This window comes from Nyctereutes procyonoides, unplaced genomic scaffold, assembly GCF_905146905.1.
Source record: "Nyctereutes procyonoides isolate TBG_1078 unplaced genomic scaffold, NYPRO_anot_genome, whole genome shotgun sequence".
NCBI lineage: Eukaryota > Metazoa > Chordata > Mammalia > Carnivora > Canidae > Nyctereutes > Nyctereutes procyonoides.
In genome coordinates, this window is record NW_026575120.1 from 25662645 (window position 1) to 25686964 (window position 24320).

Below are 24320 nucleotides of genomic sequence, written 5' to 3' on the forward strand. Positions count from 1 at the left end.
GCTGTGGAAGGAGAGAGTCTTTTCAAATCAGGGCCAGCACATGTTTCCTGGACAAGGCCTGATGGTAAATATTTTAGGCTTTGTGGGCCACCTGGTGTCTCTTGAAGATACGCAGCCGTAGACATAATGTGAACCGCATTCCGATAAATCTTTATTTATAAAAGCAGATGGCCGGCGGGATTGCGTTCCCCTGTTTTAAATCATAAATCTTACCATCCTTTTCAACTCCCCTACCCTCAATCCTCCCCCACCACACTCAAGTGGAAATCTGAAGTCTCACCACTTCCCACACACCCTGGCCCTTGGCTGCCTGCCTGCCTGGCCCCTGACATTCCCCATCCAGGGATGCACACCATTCCCTTCAGGAATGAGGGATTCAGATCCCAAGCTGCTGGCTGTGCCCACGACAGGGAACCCCCTGACACAGGGTCATGCCCCCTCCTGAGCTGGCCTGCACATGAGTGTGAAGGACTGGCCCCCTCGCCCCACTCAGGACAACTCTGGGGCATCATCTCCGCTCTGGAACTCTCTGCAGGGGCCTCGCCGGGTCTGCATTGCCCCTCACTTAGGTCTGTGGCCCAACCCTGCCTCCTTCCTTTCCTCGTCGTGGGCGTTGATCCTGAAATACACTTCCTACACGCCAGGCTCCATTTCTACTACCTCCTGGGGAACCTGCAGCACCTCTTCTTCCAGGCAGGCGCAGGGGTTGGCCTGCGCTTCAGCTCTCTGTCCTGGGGTCCCCGCTATCAGAGAGGCCATTTGAGTGAATGAAGGCGGGCAGGGAGGGGGGCGGGGGGGAGGAGCAATGAACAAATGAATGGACCAGCCAGGCCTGAAGAATCAGTAGGCCCTGATTAGGGGCCGTGAGATGGGAGAAGGCGGTGGGGCTGGGGGGCTCTGAGCCAGAGCTGCCCCCCCCCCAGGGTAAGTAACACTCCCTGAGTTGCCCATGCTCCAGAGTGCTGTGCCCCGTCCTCTGACCTCCCCTGAGCTGCCCTGGCTCAGCCAAAGCCAGGCCAGGGCCCTGGGCTCACACGCTGCTGCTGGAGCCTTCTGGATCGGGGCAGCTGGTGAGACTGAATCCTGGGGCCTGAGCCGACTTCAGAAAAACGTGACTCATCTAGCCTATCCGCAAAGAAAGGAAAAGTATGTGTGGCATCCAAGTTTCCTGAAAAGTTCAGCCAACACATCGCAGAGCTATGTGGCCTGGCACCCAGCGTGGGTCCCCTGGGAGAGCGCCCTCTGCTGGCTACCACGCGGGTGTCCCTGAAAGGTATCCTGGGCACCAGCCGCCCAGCCGCTGGGTTGTTACTCTAAGGGGCGGTGTTGCTGTTTGGGAGAAGCCAAGGGAAATTTTCCAGTAGAATCTCCGTTCCCCCAGAGAACTGGTAGAGCTCTCCAGCACTTTAAAAGCCTGCCTGGGTGATTGTGGGGCAGAGTGAAAGGAGATGCTAATGAACCTTGCATTCTTGCCCTGCTGCTTTATTTCTTAATTCCTTTTTAAAAATAACATTTTATTTGGCAATTTCACACACACAGGAAAAATTGCAAAAATAGTACAGAGAATTCTCATATACCCTCCAGCCTGATTCCCCACTGTGAACATTTTCATGCAATGGCTTATATATCTCCCCCACCCCCAATACATAAATATTTATGTGTGTTTATCTAAAATCTGAACCGTCAAAAATGAGTTGCAGGGCATAATGTCCCTGTACCCCTAAATGCTTCGGTGTATATTTTATAAAAACAGGCACATACTCCAAAGTAGAGTTTAATTATCAAAATCAAGAAATAGGGGCACCTGGCTGGCTCAGCGGTTGAGCATCTGCCTTTGGCTGAGGGCATGATCCCGGGGTCCTGGGATCAAGTCCCGCATCGGGCTCCCTGAAGGAAACCTTCTTCTCCTCTGCCTGTGTCTCTGCTTCTCTCTCCGTGTCTCTCATAAATAAATAAATAAAATAGTTTTTTTTTTAAATCAAGAAATTGACATTAATCTGATCGTATTCACTGAACTACAGGCTTCATTCACTGTTCACGAGTTATCTCCATAGCATCATGTTTTGGAAGAGGAAGCCCCCAGTCGGGCACTGCATGTGATTCTCCTTTCTCCCAAGACTGTCAATCTGGAGCTACCTCAGTCTTGTCTCTCATGATCCCAACATTTTCCAAGACCACAGGCCAGTTACTGGGCAGACTCTGCTTCATTCAGGGTTTGTCTGATGCATCCTTACAGTTAGATTCGGGTTTACTGGTTGGGCAACAGTGCCACAGGCCTGATGTCCTGTCCTCGTGTTGCAAGGGGAAGCACATGATGTCGCTCTGACCCACTACTAGTGATGCAGACCCATCCCCTGGTTAAGGGAAGTAGCTACCATGGTGAAGTCCTAACAAAATTGCTGTTTTTCCCTTCGTAAGCAATAAATATTTCATGGGGAGCTGCTTTGGAATTACATAAAAATCTTTCTCATCAAACTTTCATTTGTGAGTTTTAGCGTCAATTGATTAGTTTTGCCTGAGTTATTGCTATATATATATTGATTAGTTGGGATTCTACTAAGGAAGGAAATTTCCTTTCCTACATATGTATGTATGTAGGTATGTCCTTTTATTCAGTGGTTTGGTTTGTCATGATCATTATCTTGTTCTTGCTGGCAGGAGCCCCTTGGGCTGGTCCCTGTTTCCTGTGACTGTCCCCATTGTCATGTTAGGAGCACTGCCTTACTTTCTGGTAAAACAAAGTCTTCCGGCCTCATCTTGTCCTTTCCCTGCCCTGACCTGGAATCTCTAAAGAGCCCTTGCTACTTTTAGTGGCCAATATAATTTAGAAATAGGATCTAGGTGCTAAATGTACTCACAGCTGCTGGGGCATCACTGCTTCTAGGTCCTCTCAGCAGACACACTGAAATAGGCTTGCATCTAGGAGAGTAGCTGGATACAACAAAGAAGGTATGTCCACAGAGTAGACTGCTATGTGGCCTTAAAAAAACATAGAGATGATATCTTTGAGCCAATATGGCAACAGACATGAATAGATGACTCTCAAGAAACATGGAAATGGCTCTTGGACTGTAGGTAAAAACACTTAAGCGTCAATAGAAAGCCTTTCCCTAAATCTGGATGGTAGGGGAATTCATGTATATTTTCCTCTATCATCTGCATGGTCTAATTTAGCTCTTTCTTTAAAGATTTTATTTATTCATTCATGAGAGACACTGGAAGAGAGGCAGAGACACAGGCAGAGGGAGGAGAAGCAGGCTTCATGCAAGGAGCCTGATGTGGGACTTGATCCCAGGAATCCAGAATCACGCCCAGAGGTAAAGGCAGACTACTCAACTGCTGAGCCACCCAAGCGTCCCTAATTTAACTCTTTTTTGTGTGGTAAAATACAACCTATCATTTACCATCTTAACTAGTTTATTTAATTTTATTTTGTAGGGGATGGGCAGAGGGAGACAGAGAATCCTAAGCAGATTCCCCACTGAGTGCAGAGCCTGATGTGGGGCTCGATCTCATGACCCTGAGATTGTGACCTGAGCCCAAACCAAGAGTCAGACGCTCAACCGACTGAGCCATCCAGGTGCCCCGTCTTAACCATTTTAAAGTGTATAGTTCAGAGGCATTAAGTATGTTCACATGGCTGTGCATCCTTCACCACCATCTACTTTAGAACTTTTTCATCGCCCCAAATGGAAAGCTTACACCCACTACTCCCAGTTCCCCTTCCTCCTCGTTCCTGGCAACACAGATCTATTTCCTGCCTCTTTTGATTTACCTCTTCTGGACACTTCATATAATAGAATCATACAAAATATAACCTTTCATGTCTGGCTGCTTTTACTCAGCGTGCTATTTTGAAGATGTATCCACGTTGTAGTCGTAGCAGGTGCCAGGGTTCCGTTCTTTTTTATGCAAGAATACTAGCCCATTGTACAGACAGGCCACATGTTGTTTATCTGTCCATCTGTTGATGGACGTTTGGGTTGTGTCCACCTTTTGGCTACTGTGAATAATGCTGCTGTGAACCTCGATATTCACGTCTCTGAACACTTGTTTTCAGCTCTTTGGGGTTGATAGCTAGGCATGGACTTTCTGGGTCCTGTGGCAACTCTGTGTTGAACTTGATGGGGAATGTCCACGCTGTCTTCCATAGCAGCTGTGGCATCGTGCATTCCCCCCGACAACACCTGAGGCTTCCCGTCACTCCACCTCCCCAACACCTGCAACTTCCCACTTGTTGCTGTTGCCCTCCTGGTGGATGCAAGGTGCTATCTGAGTGTGGTTTTGACCCGGCCTTTCCTTGGGACATCGGGCGTTTTCCCATGCACTTAGGGCCCCTTGTATATCTTCTCTGGGCAAATGTCTATTCATTTTTCCATTGGATTGTCTTTTTGTTGCTGAATTATAGATGTTCCTTCTACATTCAGTTGCCAGACACTTAGCAAATGTGTGCTTTGCGGATTTCTTCTCCTTTTCTGTGGGCTGTTTTTTCTTCCTCTCCATCGTGTCCTTTGCTGTACAAAAACTTGTACTTTCGGGGCACTTGGGTGACTCAGTGGTTGAGTGTCCGCCTTTGGTTCAGGTCACGATCCCAGAGTCCTGAGATCAAGTCCTATATCAAGCTCCCCACAGGGAGCCTGCTACTCTCTCTGCCTGTGTCTCTGCCTTTCTCTGTGTCCCCAATAAATAAATAAATAAAATGTTTTTTTTTTTATTTTTTAAAAAGATTTTATTTATTTATTCATAGACATAGAGGCAGAGACACAGGCAGAGGGAGAAGCAGGCTCCATGCAGGGAGCCCGATATGGGACTCGATCCCGGGTCTCCAGGATCACACCCCAGGCTGCAGGCGGCACCAAACCGCTGCGCTACCTGGGCTACCCCCAATAAATAAAATGTTTAAAAAAAAACTTACATTTTCAATGACAGCAAGATGTTGATGACCAAAAATACTTGAATGTATTGCTCCTTAGTACTTGGCCCGTCTGGGCGCTTAGACTTGTTGAAACGAAGGGGTGGGGTTGCCGGTGACCACAGCCCATTGAGTATGGAGACTCCAGGACAGGCTGATGGAGGAGAGGCCTGCCTCATTGTCACCACATTGTGACAGGCTGGCTCGGGGTCTGACTGCTCCCCTAAAGCCTCCAGGGAGGGAAGAGGAAGACAACAGATTCTCTGGAGCATTGTTTCTGAGTCTTACCCTCCAAACGTCAAGGAGTCCCTTGACTGCAGTGGGTCCAGTTTCTTTCCAGCCTTTCCCCTGGGTGGGGACATGTGAGGGGCACGCTGTTTCTTGTGGCTCCTAGGTTTCTGGGAGGAGAACCCCCACCGTCCTCCTCACCCTCTGATCCAGCAGGAACCCTTCCTCCACCAGCCCCACGTCATCGCCTGAAGGGGAGGAAGCTACATTCTCAAACATTTTTTTTCATTTGTTTTTATCGAAGTTCGATTTGCCAACATATAGTATAACACCCAGTTCTCATCCCATCAAGTGCCCTCCTCAGTGCCTGTCACTCATTTACCCCAACCCCCCTACCGCCCACCTCCCCTGCACATTCTCCTCATTGGGGAAAGATGGGGGTAATGTTCCTGGCTAATCTTCCACTTCTGGGCCAGAGATAAGAGATGACAGCCAGATGGCATGCATGCCAGGAGGTGCTCTTTCTTCATGCTGCTGCTTACAGAAGGGTTGCCCAACATTTTTCTTTTCTTTTTTTTTTAGCTTTTTGTGGAAGCAATGTACTAAGAATGCACCTTGCTGATTTTCCTTGCTGTAGATACTGATCCCCAATTATGAGATTTTTTTTGTTTGTGTTTTATTCTCTTTACATTTTCATTTCAGTAAAGCAGCTCAGTCACATGATTGAAAAAAAGACCAAACAGTTCAGTGATGGATACTGAAAGGCAGTTAGTCCCCTGCCTGCTGTACCCAAACCCGAAAGGAATCTTTCAAAATTATGTACACATTCAACTATTTTGTGGCCTATCACTGTCACAGCTTGTATGTTGTCTAATTACGATGGATGACGAATACTCAGCAAAGTCCCTGTCTGCCTTCCTTTTTAAAATTAATCAGCCTTTTCTTTTTATCACCCTCTATCCCAAGTACCCTTCTTAAACATTAGTTACTAATCTCCCCCTTGCAATTTTAGTAGAAGAGATGTAGCATATAGTATGTATATACTATGTGTCTACCTGCACTTTATATGTGAAAAGAGTACGTGCACCTTTCCCAGAGCCATTTTCACTTCCTTAGGGGCAGTATCACCTCCTTTAGAGTAATGGAAAGGAAGTCGAGGTGAGACGGTGACGACGGTCACATCTGACCAGTTTGGGGTAAGGTCAATCTGTGTCAGCAGGCAGTCTGAATACTATTTTGATATCTTGGCAATATCAAGAAGTGAACCAGCCTAGGGACGTTATCCAGCCTACGTGCTGGGTATTTGAAACTTAAACCATTAAGCACCCAACAGGCATCTTTTAAAGTGTTAGATGCACTATACACTTTGCCATTTCCTTATTCAAAAGATATGAAACATAACATCACTCTTTACAGATGATTTAGGGCCCTGACCTGGTTGCCCCGTGATGTGCCCCGGCAAACCCAGGCAGCCAGCACTGAGATGCAGGGACCCCATTATGTACTGTGAGGGCTTCTGCCCTCTGATCCTCCCTGTCTCCTTACTTGTGCCAGCTGCATGCTCTGCAGCCGTGTTCTTGCCTGAATAGCAGCCCCCATTGCAACATGGTGCTAAGAACCAATATTCTTTGTGCGTGTGGTTAAAAAGAGTAAATCATTAGTAGCAAAGTCCCTTGGTTCCTCACTGAAGAAATAAAATGCTTGGGCTTTGAGTGTTTGGGCTGATGAGTGGGGTTTTGTCCAATTACTCGTGAGTCCTGGGTGGAGATTGGGAGCAGGACCAGCACACGGGCTGCTCCTAGCAGCTCCCTCCCCTGACGCCGAGCCCAGGCAGCCAGCCCTGGGTCTGGCCCAAGGAGGTGCCTTTCAGTAACTGAGGCTTTGCTGTGGTTTTCCCCACAGATGTCCTTGAGGCCCTCGGAGTCTGAGCCAGCAAGGCTCTTTCCGGGCTGCTTGAAGGTTGAGATGATGCTCTCTGTCTGTACAATGCTCTGTGGCTTTCAAGATACTTTTACAATTTTATCTCATTTGATCCCCTCAGAACTTCCAGGGAATGGGCTCAGGTGGTGCTATGATCTCTTTTATGAGAGGAAAATGGAAGAATAAACTAAATGGCTCAAAATCGCATCCTGATAAGTGAAGCCAATGTGGCTTTCAGGTGCTGTGTTGGACCTGAGAATTTAAAACCTTCCTGTTTATCGTCCTGTTTCATGGTATATGTCGCTGTTCAGAAGAAACAGATTAAAGGCAAACTTCAGCTCAGGTCTCATTTTAAACCAGTGGCTTCCAGATGTTAGAAGGAGGAAAGCAGCTAGGGCCTCCACGAGGAGCCCCGGATTCTGGAAACGGAAACCGTGCTTGGCTGCCCAGGAGGTGAAGGCTTAGGTGGCCACACTCTGGGGGAGTTGATGAGGTCCTGACCCCTGCCAAGGATTCTGCACATTCCTTTATCACTCAGGCCCTTCCAGGACATAACTCAGGGAGAGAACTAAATGGAAGATCCAGATGCTCGGCCTCTAGAATCTTTGGAATCTAGTTTGTGAAAGGCACCGCTCTACAGCTCCAGAGCCCAGGGTTCACCCTGGACCCTCTAAATGCTGGAGTTGGGAGCAGCTCTGGTCTCTGCCACCCGCAGAGCTCTTGGCCTGGCAGAGAGACCCCCAGGGACTACAAGGGCCATGACAACCCCCCACACACACACACTGGGGGGCCCCATAGGGTACATGATGCCCCCGGAAGATTTTTTTTTTTTTTAAAGATTTTATTTATTTATTCATGAGAGACACACACAGAGAGAGAGGCAGAGACACAGGCAGAGGGAGAAGCAGGCTCCATGCAGGGAGCCTGACATGGGACCCGATCCCGGGTCTCCAGGATCACGCCCTGGGCTGAAAGCAGCGCTAAACCACTGAGCCACCCGGGCTGCCCAACCCCCTGGAAGATTTTAAGACCATCTAGGGATTCATACTTCTAGGTGCTACACTTGAGCATGCTAAAAATAGTTATTGCCATCGTTTCTCACTTTTCCTGAACACTTCTGTATTTTTAAAGATGATACCTCTATTGTCATGGGGCTTAGATGTCATTGGTGTGTGTTGAACTATTTACGCTGAGGTGGTTTGGTTTGTCTTTGCCAAAAAAATCACCCTCTTGTCACTCAAACTGGAGTCTCAAAACTCCAGCTCGTGGGGCAGCTGTGAGTGAGCTGTGCGCGTGCTGGAGTGACTCGCAAGTGTGGGCACAGGTCCCTGAGGCAGGGTGGGGGTGTGTCACTCTCCAGAGCCTCGGCTGCATAAACAGCTCAGGGAAGGGACACGGAAGCCCCATGAGGTGACACGGCAGTCTCACTCACAGTCAAGTGCCGTGGTGACCTTTAGAACTTTCCATGAAATATGACACAGTATTTTGCAACCAGCAGGAGAGCATGAGCAACTATGTGCTAACGCGTGTGACTGCCCCCGCTCCGAGGGGCCCACTGCCCTCTTACATAATGGGATTCTGTTTGGCTCATAGACTTTCAGGGATCTGGGTGCTTTTCAGGTACTATCACATGGTCCTCAAAGGTCTCCGAGTGAATTTTCAGTTGAAGTGTCTTTATTTGCTCTTCGTGCATCCCCACAGAGAAGAGGCGACCCCAGATCCCAAAGGCCCAGGACGGGGGAACTGGACCCTGTGTCCGATGCCAGCCCTAACCCTGGCCTTCCGTGGGATCCTGGGCAAATCATTTTACTTCTCCGAGCCTCTCTTATTTCTTCAATTGAACAGCAAGGGTTGGCCTCCTACCTCCCCACATGGCACTTTGGGAAAAGTCTCTACACTCTGTTCAAGTGGAAGGCGTCCTTGACCCTGGGTGCAAGGGCATGTTTGAGGGGTGCGTCTGGGCCGTGAGAACCCATCCTGAGGGCACCAAGAGCCTTTAGTGAGCATGGTCTGCAGAGCCTAGGTGCTTCTCTCTCATCCTGGCTGCTTGTGACTATTTTGGTCAGTTGTTCACAGCTGCACATAACACAGTACACAAGTCACTTCAATGATAAAGTTTTTGGCCTTAAAATTTTTTTTAAATATAACTAGAAATCCCCAGGAAGAGTGGGCATCAGAGTGGATTGCTCCTGTGAATATTCCCTGTACTGCCCAACCTGAGCTCCTGAAGGAGATGGATGGGATTGTCCCAATGACCTGCGTGGCCCCATGGGGACCCCCTCACCAGTCAGGGCCCTCTGCTGCTGCGCACAGTTGTGTGTACAGGGATGGGATGACAAGGGGAGCTTGGCATCACCCATGCTGTCTACTGCAGAGAGGGGACACGTCCTGGTTGGGGCCACAACCAGAAGCCTAGAAATGGGACCAAGTTATTGGGGCCACGGAGGTCTTAGATCTTTGCAGTCACCCCCAGGCTATGGGAACAAGGCCTCCTAGATCACCTGCATCTTGGTGATCACCAGGGTCGCCGGGAGGTGTCACACATCAGAAGTCCATGCACTTGCTAATGCTCGTAGTATGGAGGGGCAGCAGGCTGCACAGGGAGTTTTCTGGCCCCTGGCCCATCCTGCTGGCCTGTCTGCCCTCCCTTCGATGTCCCTTCTCCATCTCCAGCAGTGCCACTCGTTAGACAGTCCCCTCCACACTCTTGCTGCTGAATGGTTTGCACCACCATTCACCTATGCACAGAGTCCCCTCTGGTAAAATGCACACATGAGGGTAAGGGCACCTGTCCCCCATTGTCACCCTGTGGCCCTGCCCTCTACCTTGCTCACCCTAAGGATTCTGCCTTCGGGGGAGTGCAGACCTTTGGTTGGCCAAGGGCAGGGGATCCATCACAACCGCCTCCCTTGGTTCCAGGGCCTTCTGTCAAGATCACCCCGAGTCAGGCTATGCTGCCCCCACGCTGACTGAGGAGCCCAGACAACAGCCTGCTTGTCTTCCCTGGCCTGCCTCCTGACTCATGAGGCACCTCTAAGAACTCACCCACCCAGTGCTGATTCTGGTTCTCCTAGCAGGTGAGGCTCCCACTACCAGGGAGTCGCAAGAGAAGAAAACACAAACACAAAAAATAGTGAAGCCAGCGTACAGTATGCCATGTCTGCAGGAAGTACTACTCTTTGGGCCTGTTTTATTTTTCTGGTTGTCAGGTGTAGGTTCATAGTCGAAAAACTACAGTTCCAACAACAAAAAACAAACAACGCAACCTGATTTACCCATAATTCCATCCCCCCCAACCTTGTAGAACCTCCGAGTGCTGATCAGGGAGGCTGAGGCTGTTCCCTCAGCCTGGGGCAAGTGCTAGGACAGAAGCCATCTCTTGCCCCAGTCACCTGGTCCTATTCCAGCCCCAACGAGTGACTTGTAAAGTATGATCTAGAAAGACCCAGAACCTTTAAAAATACATTTTAAAAGAAGTTCCAGGGACCCCTAGGTGGTTCAGTTGGTTAAGTTGTCTGCCTTAAGCTCAGGTCATGATCTCAGGGTCCTGGGATCAAGCCTACTTCTCCCTCTGCCTCTGGCCCTCTACCTTGCTCTCTGCTTGTGCTCTCATGTTCTTTCTCATTCTCTAATACATAATTTTTTTTTTAAAAAAAAAAAGGTTGTTCCATCTTGGTAGCCACTAGTTCCTTTTCTTCCAGCCCTTCCCTTAAAAAAAAAAAAAAAGTTCCAATTATGGAAAGCATTCCATCAGAACATATTCCTGCTGGCTGAATCAGAGCTATGTAAAGCGGTGTCGCTCCCGTTCATTCTAGACCATCAGCTGGTGGAAACGGTGAAGAAGGGAGTGAGTGATCATCTCTCCTGGCCCCTCAGTCAATGTGTTGGAGGCAGGGTCCTTGGTGACTGAACCTCAGTGTGACCAGGTCCCCTCTGCCAGCACATCAGCATTCATCTCTCTGTGGCATAAGAAGCATCCTCTCCAGTTAAAGATGTTGTAGGTACGTGTGAGTCAAACAGGAGGACCCTAGGGGTGAGCGAGCTGATTGTTAAATTATCAGGAATCTTGCAAGACTGTCCAAGCCCCGCTGGTGCCTTGAAATAGGTCACTGTTGAGCGTCTACACCACGGAGTGTGGCCGACCACAAACCTGTCCTCCCCGCCTCCCAAAGATCTGCCTGCTTAGCATTTTCCAGAACACCACTGCCTGTATGTTTCTGAACTCAGGTGTCGCCAGCAGCCTTTTCCTCTGCTCTTGGGTAAAACCGACCCTGGGAAGAACATTTCGAGTGAGGTCAAAAGTCCATATTGGTATAGGTGGGGGCTCTCTTTGGGGATTGTGTCCGTGTCAAGCTGAAAGCTGCCCTTAACCTTCCATCTCAAGCTTTCCAGGATCTGTCCTGCAGGACAGGGAACTGTATGAGCCAAAAACTTTTTGCTGAATTAGACAAAGTCCACTATTTCTTTCCAGAATGTTCCGTTACCATCTCAGTAACAAAATAGTGGCCCTGGATGATCTGGGTGATACACTTACCTTCTCTCTGCTTTATGCTCCTCTACAAAGCACCAGATGCTCCTGTTGAGTGAATTCAGACAGTGTGGGGCCCTGAGCTGAGCACAGCAGTGAGTCCTGGCCACGCAGCACTGAGGAAACAGCAGGGCTTCCTGCTCCTCTGCTCGGCAACCTGCATGCATCTATGGGGTTGGTGAGCAGGTTGGCCTTGTCTTTCCAGAGCACAGCAAGCTTCTCTGTCAAGTCAGGTGTCACAGACTCTCCACCTGCAGGGCTGGTCCGTATCTCAGGCTGGACTTTCAAACATGGTCCATCTTTCTTTCTCCTCTAAGCCCACCAGCCTGAAGATCAAAAAGTGCCAGTGAGAATAGAGCAGCTTTCCAAAGCACCCCAGTCAGTCCCCAGGGGTCTTCTGTGTCCCGTAACATTCAGCCTAGGGCAATGCCCAGTCTCTTGCTATGCTGGTGGTGAATTTTCCTTGGAATCATATAACGAGGATTCAAGTCTGTGTTCTCCCAACTGTTAGCTGTGTGATCCTGGTCAAGCTACCTCTCTGGCTCACTTTTTTTTTTTTAAATATTTTATTTATTTGAGAGCGAGAGAGAAAGAGCATGAGCAGGGGAGGAGGCAGAGGGAGAGGGAGAAGCAGGCTCCCCGCTGAGCAGAGAGACTGATGTGGGGCTTGATCCCAGGACCCTGAGATCATGACCTGAGCTGAAGGCAGATGCTTAACCCATTGAGCCACCCAGGCACCCCTATTGTTCATCTTTAAATAAAATGATATTAATGCCTGCCTCACAGGGTGTTGGGAAGATTGCAGTTAGATAACTGTGAGGTGACCAGCACTCCAACTGGCTTATGGTAGGCACTCAACAAACAGGATTATTATTTTAGTAATTAAAATATAGTTCTTAGAGGACAAGAATGTCTTTGAATTATTTGTAGCACTAATCTCCTCCATCAGTAACTGTCCTGTACATTTGGTGAAGGTTTAATAACTACTTGATGAGTGAGTGACCAGGAAACAAAGCACAGAACCATCAGGCGCGCCAAAGTCATTGTTTATTTTCCATACGAATTTACACTCCTATTTAGTCACTAAGCTTTGAAATGTTCTCTCTCACTCCATTCTTTATCATATAGTACAAGAATATTATATTGGCTTAGACAAAAACTTTTCATCTTCCTTCTAATCAAGTATGCCTCTTTGTTACTGGAACAGGTGTTCAGTAACCTTTTCCGAAAGAAGTTCTGCTTTGCTTTTATTTTTTTAGGTGGATTTTTATTTATTTATTTTTTCTTTTTAAGTAGTCTCTATGCCCAATGTGGGGCTCAAACTCATGACCCTGAGATCAAAAGTCACATGTTCTACCAACTGAGTCGTCAGGTGCTCCTGGTTTATTTTGTTTTATTTTTTTTAACATTTTATTTATTCATGAGAGACACAAAGAGAGGCAGGCATAGGCAGAGGGAGAAGCAGGATCCCTGTAGGGAGGGCCCTGGGATCCCACCCTGAGCCAAAGGCAAACACTCAACCACCGAGCCACCTAGGCGTCCCTGTTTTGTTGTTTTTATTTTTATTTATTTTTTAAAAGATTTTATTTATCTATTCATGAGAGACAGAGAGAGGCAGAGACACAGGCAGAGGGAGAAGCAGGCTCCATGCAAGGAGCCTGATGTGGGACTCGATGCCGGGTCTCCAGGATCAGGCCCTGGGCTGAAGGTGGTGCTAAACTGCGGAGCCACCCGGGCTGCCCTTTTTTTTTTTTTTTTTTGGGGGGGGGGGCTGCCCTTGTTTTATTTTTAAATCAGGAGAACATTTCATCTTCTGTTAGGAGCTGAATTGATAATACATTTTTAAAAAAGAGAAGAAAAGAAAGAAAAATCTCAGTGGTGGGAAAAGTCTACCTATGCTGTTTTTTTTCAGAGTTTAATCTCAGTAAGTATGGGCTACTATTTTTTTTTTTAAGATTTTATTTATTTCTTCTTGAGAGAGAGAGAGAGAGGCAGAGAAGAGACACAGGCAGAGGGAGAAGCAGGCTCCATGCAGGGAGCCCGATGTGGGACTCGATCCCAGGTCTCTAGGATCACGTCCTGGGCTGAAGGCAGGCATTAAACTGCCAAGCCACCTGGGCTGGGCTACCATTTTTAACAAGAGATGATCCACTTGTACACTGGGGGACCCAGCTAGAGGTGGGTCTTGCAGCTTGTTCTGGGGGCTGGGCTGACCTGGCCTCTTTCCTTTCCTCAGGACCCTCCAACCCTCAAGGCCAACTCAAGCACTCCCTTCCAAGGGTGGGGGCACACAATTGCCCCTCCATCCATGTGTGTTGATGGCACTCATGGTCTATACTGGCCACTTGGGATTGATCACATTCTGCCTTTTTTATGCAGTTACTATTGCTTTACAGTTTATCCTTGTTATTTGCAAATTCCTTGAGGGCAAAACTATTTTGTTTGTTCATTCATGCATGCTTGCTGCAAATATTTGATCACTGTTTCTGTCCATCAGTCCCAGCAGGAAAGAAAAGGCACACCGAACAGACATTAGAAGTTCAGACTTCTGGACTAGATGAAATCCTAATGTGATCAAGTCTTATCTTGATACACAGAAGTGGAAATTGAGGCCCAGAAATGAGAAGTAACTTTTTGAGATCAGAAAGCTAGTCAATAGCACATCCTGTAACTTCCCTTTAATCTAGTGAAGATATCAGAAAAAAAAATTTTTTTAATTTAAAAATTGGCTCAGGTTGTGATCCCGGGGTCCTGGGATCGAGTCCCACTTTGGGCTCCCTGCAGGGAGCCTGCTTCTCCCTCTGCCTGTGTCTCTCATGAACAAATAATTAAATCTTAAAAATAATAAAAATAAAAATTATTTTTCTGTATTATATTTTTAAAGTTTGGTTTATTAGTTGCAAAACACGTATGGGTTTTTTGTTGTGTTTTATTAGATCAGGGTTTGGCTTAGGAGTGAAGATTAGAATTCTAGCCCTGCTTCTGCCGTTAGCTACAGGACCTTGGTTAAGTCCCAGCCCCTTCCTGAGCCTCAACTTCCCCATCTGTAATGGAAGAACGCTGGATTAGATCCTTTCTAAAATCTCTGTCTAAAAGCGCTGTCATTCTAGGGGTCCTGAGTGGCTCAATCAGGTTAAATATCTGACTCCTGATCTCAGCTCAGGTCTTGAGCTCAGGGTGATGAGTTCCAGCTCCATGTGGGGCTCCCTGCGAGTGTGGTGTCTACTAAATAAATAAATAAAAGCAAGCTCTGTCATTCTACAATTCTTAACAAGCCCAGGGCTCAAAGTGTGCATTTGCTGAAGAAACCTTCCGGGGAATTCCAGGGGTCCCTGTAACCCCCTCCTCGCATCTCTCATCGCGAAGGAGCACGAGCTAAAATAATAGGTTCCGTGATTTCCAGCCTGGGGACCCGTGGCTCCTCTACCAAGAAGCAGCTGGAGCCTCCTGACCCCGTGGAACCCTGGAACACATGAATCAAAATAGTTGTGTGATGTCATGTCATAATGGGAATGTGCTCCGGCCAATTGGTGCCAAGAATTGTCTGTCCAGGGCGGTTTCCTTTTACAGTCTTTTTAAAGAGACATCTGCAGATCTGCACATGACCGGCGGGCCGGGGCGCCGCTCGCCTATTTAGTCTTGCCTCCTTTTCTGATTTTAAGGAGGAAAAAGCCCTGGAGCCTCTGAGCACTCTGCTGACCTTAGCCACATAAACAAACCCGCGGCAGGTTGTGCCGCGCTTCCGGCGGCGTCTTGCCTACTTAAGGCCAGCGGGCTGCTCCGGAGGCGTGCAGGGGAGGGCAGCTGAGCTCTCCCTCGGAGGAAGGACTGCGCTGGGCTTGCCCTGCAAGTCCCCGGGCTGCCGGCCCTGAGAGGGACCCACCTGTGTGGGCGTGAGGGCCCCTGGCCAGGGCCCCTGGATTCAAGGGCTCCTGTTGGCTGAGGCTGCCGGTGCCCCGGTGCCCCACACCTGCCGGCTGATGCTGCCCCTGCCCTGGCTCCCTGCCACCTGGTGCTGACGCAGGGCTCTGCGGGTCCTGGCATGGTCACCTGCCACTGCTCGTGGGGCCACAGCTACTCATGAAGCGCTTCGGCAGTCTCAGGGGGAACAAGAAGCACAAGGATCCAAACCGGAGCACTGAGAGGCGCCAGTCGGAGCCCCATGGCCTTTTTGGTAGGACCCTGCCCTTTGCCCAGTTCTCTGCTGGCCCTGGGCCAGAGGGGGGACGCCCCACAGTTTGTGTGTGTGTGCACAGCCTCCTAAGCAGGAGCTGTGTGCGGAACTAACTGCCAGGCGGTAGTTAGAGGACTCGGGTGACAAGGGTCTTCTTGTTGATGGTAATGCTTGCAGTGAACTGCCCAACGCTATTCTGAGACTGTCCCCTCTGTTTTACCACACCTGGCCCGATGGGGTTAGGGAGCAATTGGATTGTCGTTCATTTAGGCAAAACCGGCAGCTTGGGAAAAATAAAGAATGGGCTGGGACTATTTTGGCTGTTAAAGGTAAAATGTGTGTGGATAGAGAAGACTAGTGTTATGGGTCAAGGGGACAGACCCTAGGCACTGTGGCTGAGTAATCAGACCGATCAAGGGTTAATGTGGGAGGGAAAAGCACCAGCCTGATTTGTGTCCCCTGGGGGAGAAGTTTGCTTTGTGGTCTCCCTGGCTTCTGGGACCTGCCTCAGCTTCTCCACACACAGGGAGGGGAACCAGCGTGACCAGGACAGGTGGGGGAGCGTCTGCGATTCAGCACTTCCAGTGACCTGTGGATTTGGGGTAGGTTTTCCCTCTGGCTGGCTGGCTGGTGCGGCAGGTAGATGCCAAAGCAGTCTTAGCTCCCAGAAGCCTGGCTAAGACCTGCCCACTCAAAATTAGATGGCAGGCTTCTTCGTTTTAAGTTCCTGGTGGCTACTGCCTGTCTGCCGTGGGACGTTCCTGAGCAACAGGGCCACACGTACATCCCAGAGGTCGTGAAGATGGGGGAAGCTGAGCAGTGCCTTAAATTGTGTCTCTTGAGTGGAATGTGACATGGTGTCAAAAAAAAAAAAAAAACAGTCCTCATGCGTCATAGTAGAGAAATGACTTTGGCAAAACATCTCAGATGAATATAAAACTTGCTGACTTCGCTTGCTAATCCAATTTAACCAGCTACTTCCAGAAAGCCTCTGGCGGCCCCAGTGGGAGGCTGGTGACCCTGGGGAGTGTGACCAAAGGACACAGCATCCCTGGAACCAGGGAGTTTTCAAGCTTGTGAAGGATCAGGAGTAGTATGTGATAGGATGCTATGGTGAGGTTAGGTAGGAGCATGACGCATGCCCCTGCCCCGGAAAGGAATGGCAGATGTCTTGGACTTGAGTCATAGGTGTGGTTTGAAAAGAAGACTCTTTTTAAATAATAAAGTAATAAACACTCATTTACCTTGGAATTAAATCCAAACCCAATATTTAACTAAAAGTCTCATTTTGCTAATGGGGATGGGCAGACCCATTATTAAAAGCCTATTATTTGCCAGACTATGATTTCTCCTCTTGCACTTAAAATTTGGCTGTCATCATATCTCTTATGCTTCAGAGATAAAAAATAATATTTGAATGTCGATTAAGTTTTGTCAGTGCTCACATGCAAATGCCAGCTCTGGGGTCAGGAAAATCAGGGCTCCCTCCAGAACCTCCCTCAGGGGCTTGGGAAGCAGGCTGAGGCGCTGGAGGGGGCCGAAGCTCAGGCATCCAGGTCTGTGGCGTGTCCTGATTTTGTTAGTCTCCATGTGCAAGGAGCCAAGAGCAAAGCCCGATGGCAGGTGTCGGCCCCTCTGACAGTGCCAAGCAGGGAGATGCTGAATGAAAAAACAGCACAGTGTCCACTGGACATCCCCTGCCCTCTGTGCCTCACTAACCCCTTAGGACTCGGCTTAACCATCCCTCCCGTAAAGTCCAGTCACCTGTTCTGTGATCTCCTGGCTCCTCAGGGACAGGAACGTGTCCCCAAGGGGGCGCCCCGTCTGTCATTCTGACCCTATCACACATTCTCGCTACAGAATTGCTGGTTATGGGAGGCACTGCTCCTGGTTGATAAACAGGTATATTGCTTTGGGATTCTTGTTTTCTGAATTCCCTTTCAGCCGTCCTGATCCACTCTTTCCGACGGTTATTCCTGAAGCACAGAGTTTTAGAGGAAGTCTCTTGTGCCCCCAAGAAAGCTTCCATGAGGGTGATGACAATGTCCTGTGCTTGAGCTCCGTTTCCCTCAAATCAAGAACACTCAGGTGGTCAGCTTGGGTCCTCACCCTATGGGACCATGCCTGCTGTCCCGGGAGCCATTCACCATGTCCTCAGCTACAGCTGAGGGTAGAGCTGTTCCTCCTGGAACAAGGCACGCTCTGTCTCACTGGCTGGTTTTCCTGCAGTTCCTCAGGCTGAGACACATCATTGCTGCACCCGTGTGCACACGTACACCCGTGCACACACTCGCACACATCTGTCTCCACAGCCTCCTGATTGGCCAGAGCAACAGAATCAGGCCATGGCTGGTCAGCAATCACAAAGTCCATTTGTATTTGCCTGGATGGCATTTTGCTTTGCAGGTGCTTGACTCTCCTTGGTATTTGGAACCTTCAAGACTTGTGATAAAACACCCTGAAAGTTCAGATTCATGAAAAGCTCATCCGTTTTGGCCTCAGAGTTTAGTGTCTTCCCAGCTCCCCTGCAAAGTGAGTCAGGCACCTCAGGTTTTCATGCTCTGTGTGATGAGGAAGCGATGATTTTGATTTTCCAGCCTCTCTGGCCCACAGACATCCAGATTATGTTGACAAAGAGCCTGTGGCAATAATAATAAGAATTGTAAAAGGAAGACTAGGAAGGATTATGCTAGACGAGATAGACGAGATAGATGAGAATTGGCCGCAGCAAGTTTACCCTCTGCAAGTAGAGGGGAGTAATTAAAAGATGTGTGTACTTGGAGTCTTAAGGGATCCCTTCTGGGGACCCCTCTGGAGATAGGAAGCCAAGGAGTGCATCCAGAAGCTGGCGCTCTGTCCCTGTGCTGCCAGGGGTACCTCAGTGACCCTGAAGACCAGAACATCTGATGGGTCTTTGCTTTACAGAGAGCCTCCCCTTCCCATTAGTCTTCTTCGGGATCCATGTACAACCTCTTCTGGAAAAAGTTCCAGAGTTCCTCATGCCCAGGTGCACTCATGCCCCCACACTGCCAGGCCCAGCTCTCTGCAAGCGGAGCTGCAGCAGGCATGGTACTTGGGGGGAGTGTCCCTGGCCCTTGGCCTCGAGCGCGGGCCTGGCTGGAAAGTGGCGTCTGTGGTCTGTCCTGCCTCCCGCAGCCTGTCCCCCTCTGCTCCCTGCCCATCCCTCCGTGGCCTTCGTGCAATTGCGGTCACCTCGAAAGACACCAGTGTTCATTCAGTCTTTTGTTCAAACACACATCTTTACCTCTCTGTCATGGACGTTTTCAAGCATATAGAGAAGTAGGGAGAACAGTGTCACATTCCCATCCTCAGGTTCAGCTATGCTGGGTGCTCTGACAGTCCCACCAGTGTCTGGGGTGCAACAGTGAGCAAGACACCCACCACCCCTACTGAGGCAGACCCCTGAGATGGTTTCTTAAATTGTGGTAAGGTAAGATTTCCCACCTTACCCACGTCTGAGTGCACAGTTCAGTGGCAGTCAGTACATTTACATTGTTGTACAATTACCATCCTCATCCATCTCCAGAACTTTCCATCACACCCACCTGAAACTCTGCACCCATCAAACAGCCCCTCCCATCCTATCCTTCCCAGCCCCTGGCACCTGCCTTTCAACTTCCTGTCTCTATGAATTGAGTGCTCTAGGAACCTCACACAAGTGGAATCACATGGTACTTGTCCTTTGTGGCTTGTTCAGCAGACAAGTGAGCCTTCATTTGCGATGCCAGGTGGTGGTGAGTGCAGTAGAGGAAGAGGCAGGATAAGGGGTCAGTTGGGTGGGCAGGAGGTCTCCTCGGCCCAGGCTTGAGAGACACGAGGAGGCAGGCCATGCCGACCCCTGTGTGCAGGTCCTTCCAGCCAGGTAGAAGCCTGGATGCTGAGGAGGGACACCTTGCTGTGTTCCAGGAACAGCAAGAGGCCAGTGTATGGACAAAAGGAGGCAGACCCAAGTGCTCAGTGGGAGACCAGGTGGAAGGGTGAGCTCGGCGGCCAGGTTATTCACTGTTGTGTTGACATGCAGAGGACTTGAGGTCGTATCTGCTTGAGAGGGAGCCCCTGGAAGCCAAGGAGAGCCCTAATGGGCCCTGGTGGCCTTCCCTATGGCCACCCTGGGACTGCAGCCCCCACCCTGCCTCTTTGTGGGCCTGGTGCCCACCTGGAACCGCCCAGCCCTGGCTCTTATTCTCTTTGCCAAATTTGTGCTTACTCAGAGGACTCCTGGAGATACAGCATCTCATCTGCAAGGGTGGGGTGTTCGGGGTGTGTGTGGGGTCTTTCAGAGTCCATAGCAGTCAGGGATGGAGGCCTTTAGGATTACAGGAGGGCATTTCATGGTGTTTCTGGAGCAGCACACAGTGTAGGAATGCCCATCTCAGCTAGAAATCAGGAGACAGAGGCCTGGCTCACTGGCCCCCTTCCATCCCACCCTGTGCCCCTGCTGGAGGAGCTCTTCATTCCTCTCCCTGACTCCCCTGGGCAGCTGTTACCATGTACTGCTTGGCGGTCCCTGGACACGGGCCCCTGGTTGACAACAGGTGGAAGGCATGGCCCGGCTGAGGGCTTCCTGGGAAAATCTCAGTTAAGCACTTCTGGATTCATCCTCTCTGCAGGCTCCCTGGATCACTCAGCAGGGCAGGCGGTCACCACCCCTCAGGCTGGCGGGAGGCACAGAGGCTCGGGGTGTGCGTTCCCTCGGGCTGTGTGCTCCCCCGATATGTCCTTTGGCTCCCCATCTGTGTGGTGACCCCAGGGTCTTGGAGGAGGACTGGGGGAAACAGTGGTGGCTGGAACTGTCACTCTCCATGCCCCTTCCCTTCTCAGTCCCAACAGGACAGAGGGGAGCATCCTGGCAGCAGGCTGAGTGACAACAGAGACAGGGAAATGGGTGCTCATGGGTTCCAAGAGGTTAGGTAGCGTGTAAGCAGTATGGATCCCGGAGCTGCTGTCCTCTGGGGAGCCCTGGTCTGACACTGCACAAATGATGCTGGCACCACAGGTATCTGATAGGCAGTAAGATGAGATTGCAGGGCCGGCGGAGTACATAGAGAAGTAAGGGAGAAAGAACACTCAGGAAAAGGGGGGATTTAAACACAGTGAGTCTGGACAGTGGTAGAGAAGCGTCCTATGGCTCGGTGACTCGGCTTAGGGCTGGAATAACTGGCTGGGGTCAGACAAACCCTGATGCTCCATTATCCAGAACCTCCCAGAGGGACCTGGCCCGTGGCAGGTCTTAGGGCCCAGGAGCCTGGGCAGCCGAAAGCATTGTGTGGGCTTCTTGCTTCTAGATGAAATCAAGAAGTTGGTACATTTAAAGAGCGGGATGAAGTCTGTCTTCAAGTAATAGTTTGTCTTTAATGATTGAGAAGAAAAAACATACAAGGTCCAGATGCTCTCAAGCACCAGCCCTTGGATGTTCCTTGAGGGCCTACGTGGCTTCTTGTCCCACATGTCCCTGGGCCCAGGCCTTGACCCTGCCCCGGCTGGCCTTCACAGGTATCCCATGACAGGGGTAGTGGTCCAGAGTGTAAGCCCCCAGGAGGGCGCGTGTGCCCTGCCAGCTAGGCCCCAGGTCACACCTATGCCTGGCCTGAAGAGTCCAGTGTGAACAGTGGCCCCAGAGCCATGCAATGACGGTGGGCCTGGAGAAATCCCTGGCTGTGAAAGCGGGTCCACAGGTACCTGGTCTTGGGGCTCCAGAGCAAGAGCACTGCTGGGAAGGAGGGAGTAGAAGGCTCAAGGCAGGTTCAGAAGCCAGTTTGGGTCACTCAGATCACTGAAATGCTTGGCCGAGCCCCATGTCGGGTTGAAAGATGGAACACAAATCAGCTAATGCCAGGGATTTCATCAAGAACAGGAAACAAGTGGTGAAACTACTAGGACCCAGCCAAGACTGCGTTCCATCTCTCTATCACTTTTGTTTCTATAAACCAGATCACCTACAGCCCCTTCCTCCTCAGAAACACAACTTTGCTGGGAGACAAGGCTGGACCCAGCAGAGAACAGGACCCCCTGAGCTTCAGATGGCAGGCCTGGCACCTGCTGTCTCGATACTCAGTCCCTGGGGAAGGGAAGGCCTTGGGAAGCCCCTTCAGGACAGATGCACTTCCATCAAAAGTTTCTGGGAAATTTTGGTTAGTTGGGATGAACACGTATGTCCCTTGAAGCTTTTCTGTTGGCAGTTTACTGTGTATATACATTGGGAAACCTTTTAATGTCTGCCAGTATGGAGCAAAGAAGGAAAAAGAGAAAGGCCTCCTGTAGATGATGGGGAGATGTATTCTCAAAAGGAGGGTTTACGGGAGCCTTCATTACGGTTTCCACAGGAAAGGCAAGGCCAGGCAGGGTTAGCGGCTTCAGAATTGGCTAATTTGAATATTTCCAGCAGGCTGTGGGGGTGTCAGGCTGTCTCTGGTTGTTGGTCCCTGGCTCTGGGGTGGTTAGGCCGGGGTGCAAATCATGCCTTCTGAGTGTAAGAACCCGAGGAGAGGTACTGAGTAGGGGCTCTGGATTGGTCTGTTTGCCTATGGAAGGCATGCTCTGTGTAAGAATTGGTGGCCCTGGGAGGGGCAGCCTCTCTCCCATGGGTGAGGACTCAGATTTCAGAACAAGAACACAGAAAATCAGAAAATATAGTTTGTATCTGATCGCATTCCCATATTTCTGCCTCCTCTTTACCTTTTACTTCCAAGTGTTTTCAACTCTGCAGGGGGACAGTCTGGCTTCCTTGAGAGCTGAGCCTCCAGCACCCAGGGTCCAGACACCGTGGCCTCCTGGGCCTTGCATACCCGGCTTCCCCTTAGGCTACTTCCCTCTGGGGGCGGGTTTCTGCCTTTCCTTTCAAGGACACGGTCTTTCGAGTATGGGGCACATGTCTGGTGCCTGTGGGCCAAGGTGAAGGGCTGTGTGTCCCCAGTGGGGTTTCTGTAGGCCGCAGAAAGTGCCATGTGAGCATCTGGGGGTGAGGGTGCAGGTGCCGCCATGAACCAACCACGTGCCTGGCGGGCAGGCGGGCAGATGGCAGGGATGCTTTGTGGCTGCCTGGTGTGGAGTCCGTGCCCTTATTTCTGTAAGAACGTGATGGGAAGGTGTGGCCTGGCCAGTATACCTTCCTCAGGAGATGTGGAATAGACGGTCTGAGTCCAGCTTGCCTCCATCCTGAGGCCTCCCTGAGCCTCACCACCCTGACTCCCACTGGGCACAGCACCTCCACCCGGCCTGCGCCCTCACCTTGGTTCTCTGCCCCACCTTGGCCCCCTGCATGGGCATCACTGCCTCGTCTGGTGTCTGCATGTCCCGCTCCATCTCCATTGTTCACTCTGTTGAGCTCCAGCCATAGCTTGTGGGATGTGACTGCAGGCGACACAGTGGGGAAGCACATAGACTTTGAGCAAACACGTAACAATAGGCCCCAAAAGCGTAGGATGAAGGATGATAAACGTTAAAGGGTAAACTGAGATCTTGTCAGAAGGGTCCAGTGGGGGCTGGGGCCAGGGAGGGGAGGGTGGCTCTAGGCTGAGGTCACCAGCTGGGTGTCTAGTGACAGGGGAGGAATGGAGGGAGCCGCGAGGGGTCCAGGCCTGCTGTGTCAGAAGCCCTTAGCATGGCAGCCCAGAGCTCAGGGGAGTGACACAGGTGTCTCAGCGCTTGGAAGGTCATCCCGGGTGGCACCCACCCAGCACAGCGCCCCCTCATGCATGCTGGGCCCAACCTCCTGTTCCGGATGTTCCCACTGAGATCCACGAAGCCTCACAGGAGGTGGGTCCCCAGGGCCACCCTAGAAAAAGCAGGTTTTCTCCCAAACAAGAAACAGTGGAGCTCTGCTGGAGGTTTCCACTGTGGGGCTCCGCATTGTTCAGGTGGCTCAACGGTGCCAAGTGCCCAGAGAACCGTGGCCCCCAGGGAGTATGCCCTCATTCCAGGCTGATAGAAAAGACGACGCCAGCACTCACCAAACTCCTCAGGGGTGGAGACTGTGCCTCGTTCTCTGCCCCTGACAGAAATCCGATTGTTGCCCACATTTGTGACCCACCCCCTCCTCAAGAACGGGACCTGGTTCTCAGTCTGTGGCCTGCACAAAGCTTGCAAGGACCCGTGACAGCGTTCTTAAGTGAGCTGCAAAGTGGAATGTTGTTTAGGCTTATGGGAAAGACTCGTAAAAGAGGGGAACAGTGGTTCCCCATTGCTTCCCTTTCCTTCCACCTGCCTTGAATGCAGGTGTGATGACTGGAGCTCTGGCAGCCATCTTGGACCCTAAGGTGACTGCTGAGGACAAAGATAAGGACTCAGGACAGTGGAATATAGAGACAGGAGCCGGGGTTACCATAGAGCTCTGGACGGCTTACCTGCCAGGCATCCTTTGTCTGAAAGGAGACTAAACCTCTCCATTGCTGAAGTCACTATGATTTCAGATTTTTCTGTAAAATAGGAGAACAAAATCCTCACAGATAGAACCTAATGTGGAACTTGATCTGTGCTGGACACTGAGTAGTTACTGGAGGACCATGCAAGTGATCTGTGAGCTTCTCCCTACACATAGG

The 24320-nt window shown here is 50.3% G+C and overlaps 1 protein-coding gene across 6 annotated transcripts in view; it reads left to right on the forward strand.

Annotated features, from left to right (window-relative positions):
• The window catches only part of PRKAG2 (protein kinase AMP-activated non-catalytic subunit gamma 2), a 264343-nt gene that overhangs the window by 101971 nt on the left and 138052 nt on the right, over nucleotides 1-24320 (forward strand). Inside the window, exon 1 of one of the 6 annotated variants that reach the window (XM_055334707.1) lies at nucleotides 15395-15762. The exons of the other annotated variants lie outside the window; for them this stretch is intronic. Within the exon in view, the coding sequence (XP_055190682.1) occupies nucleotides 15669-15762 (94 nt within the window). The 5' untranslated portion in view covers nucleotides 15395-15668. Of the gene's footprint in view, nucleotides 1-15394; nucleotides 15763-24320 lie in introns of those variants that run through there. 6 annotated transcript variants of the gene reach the window in all.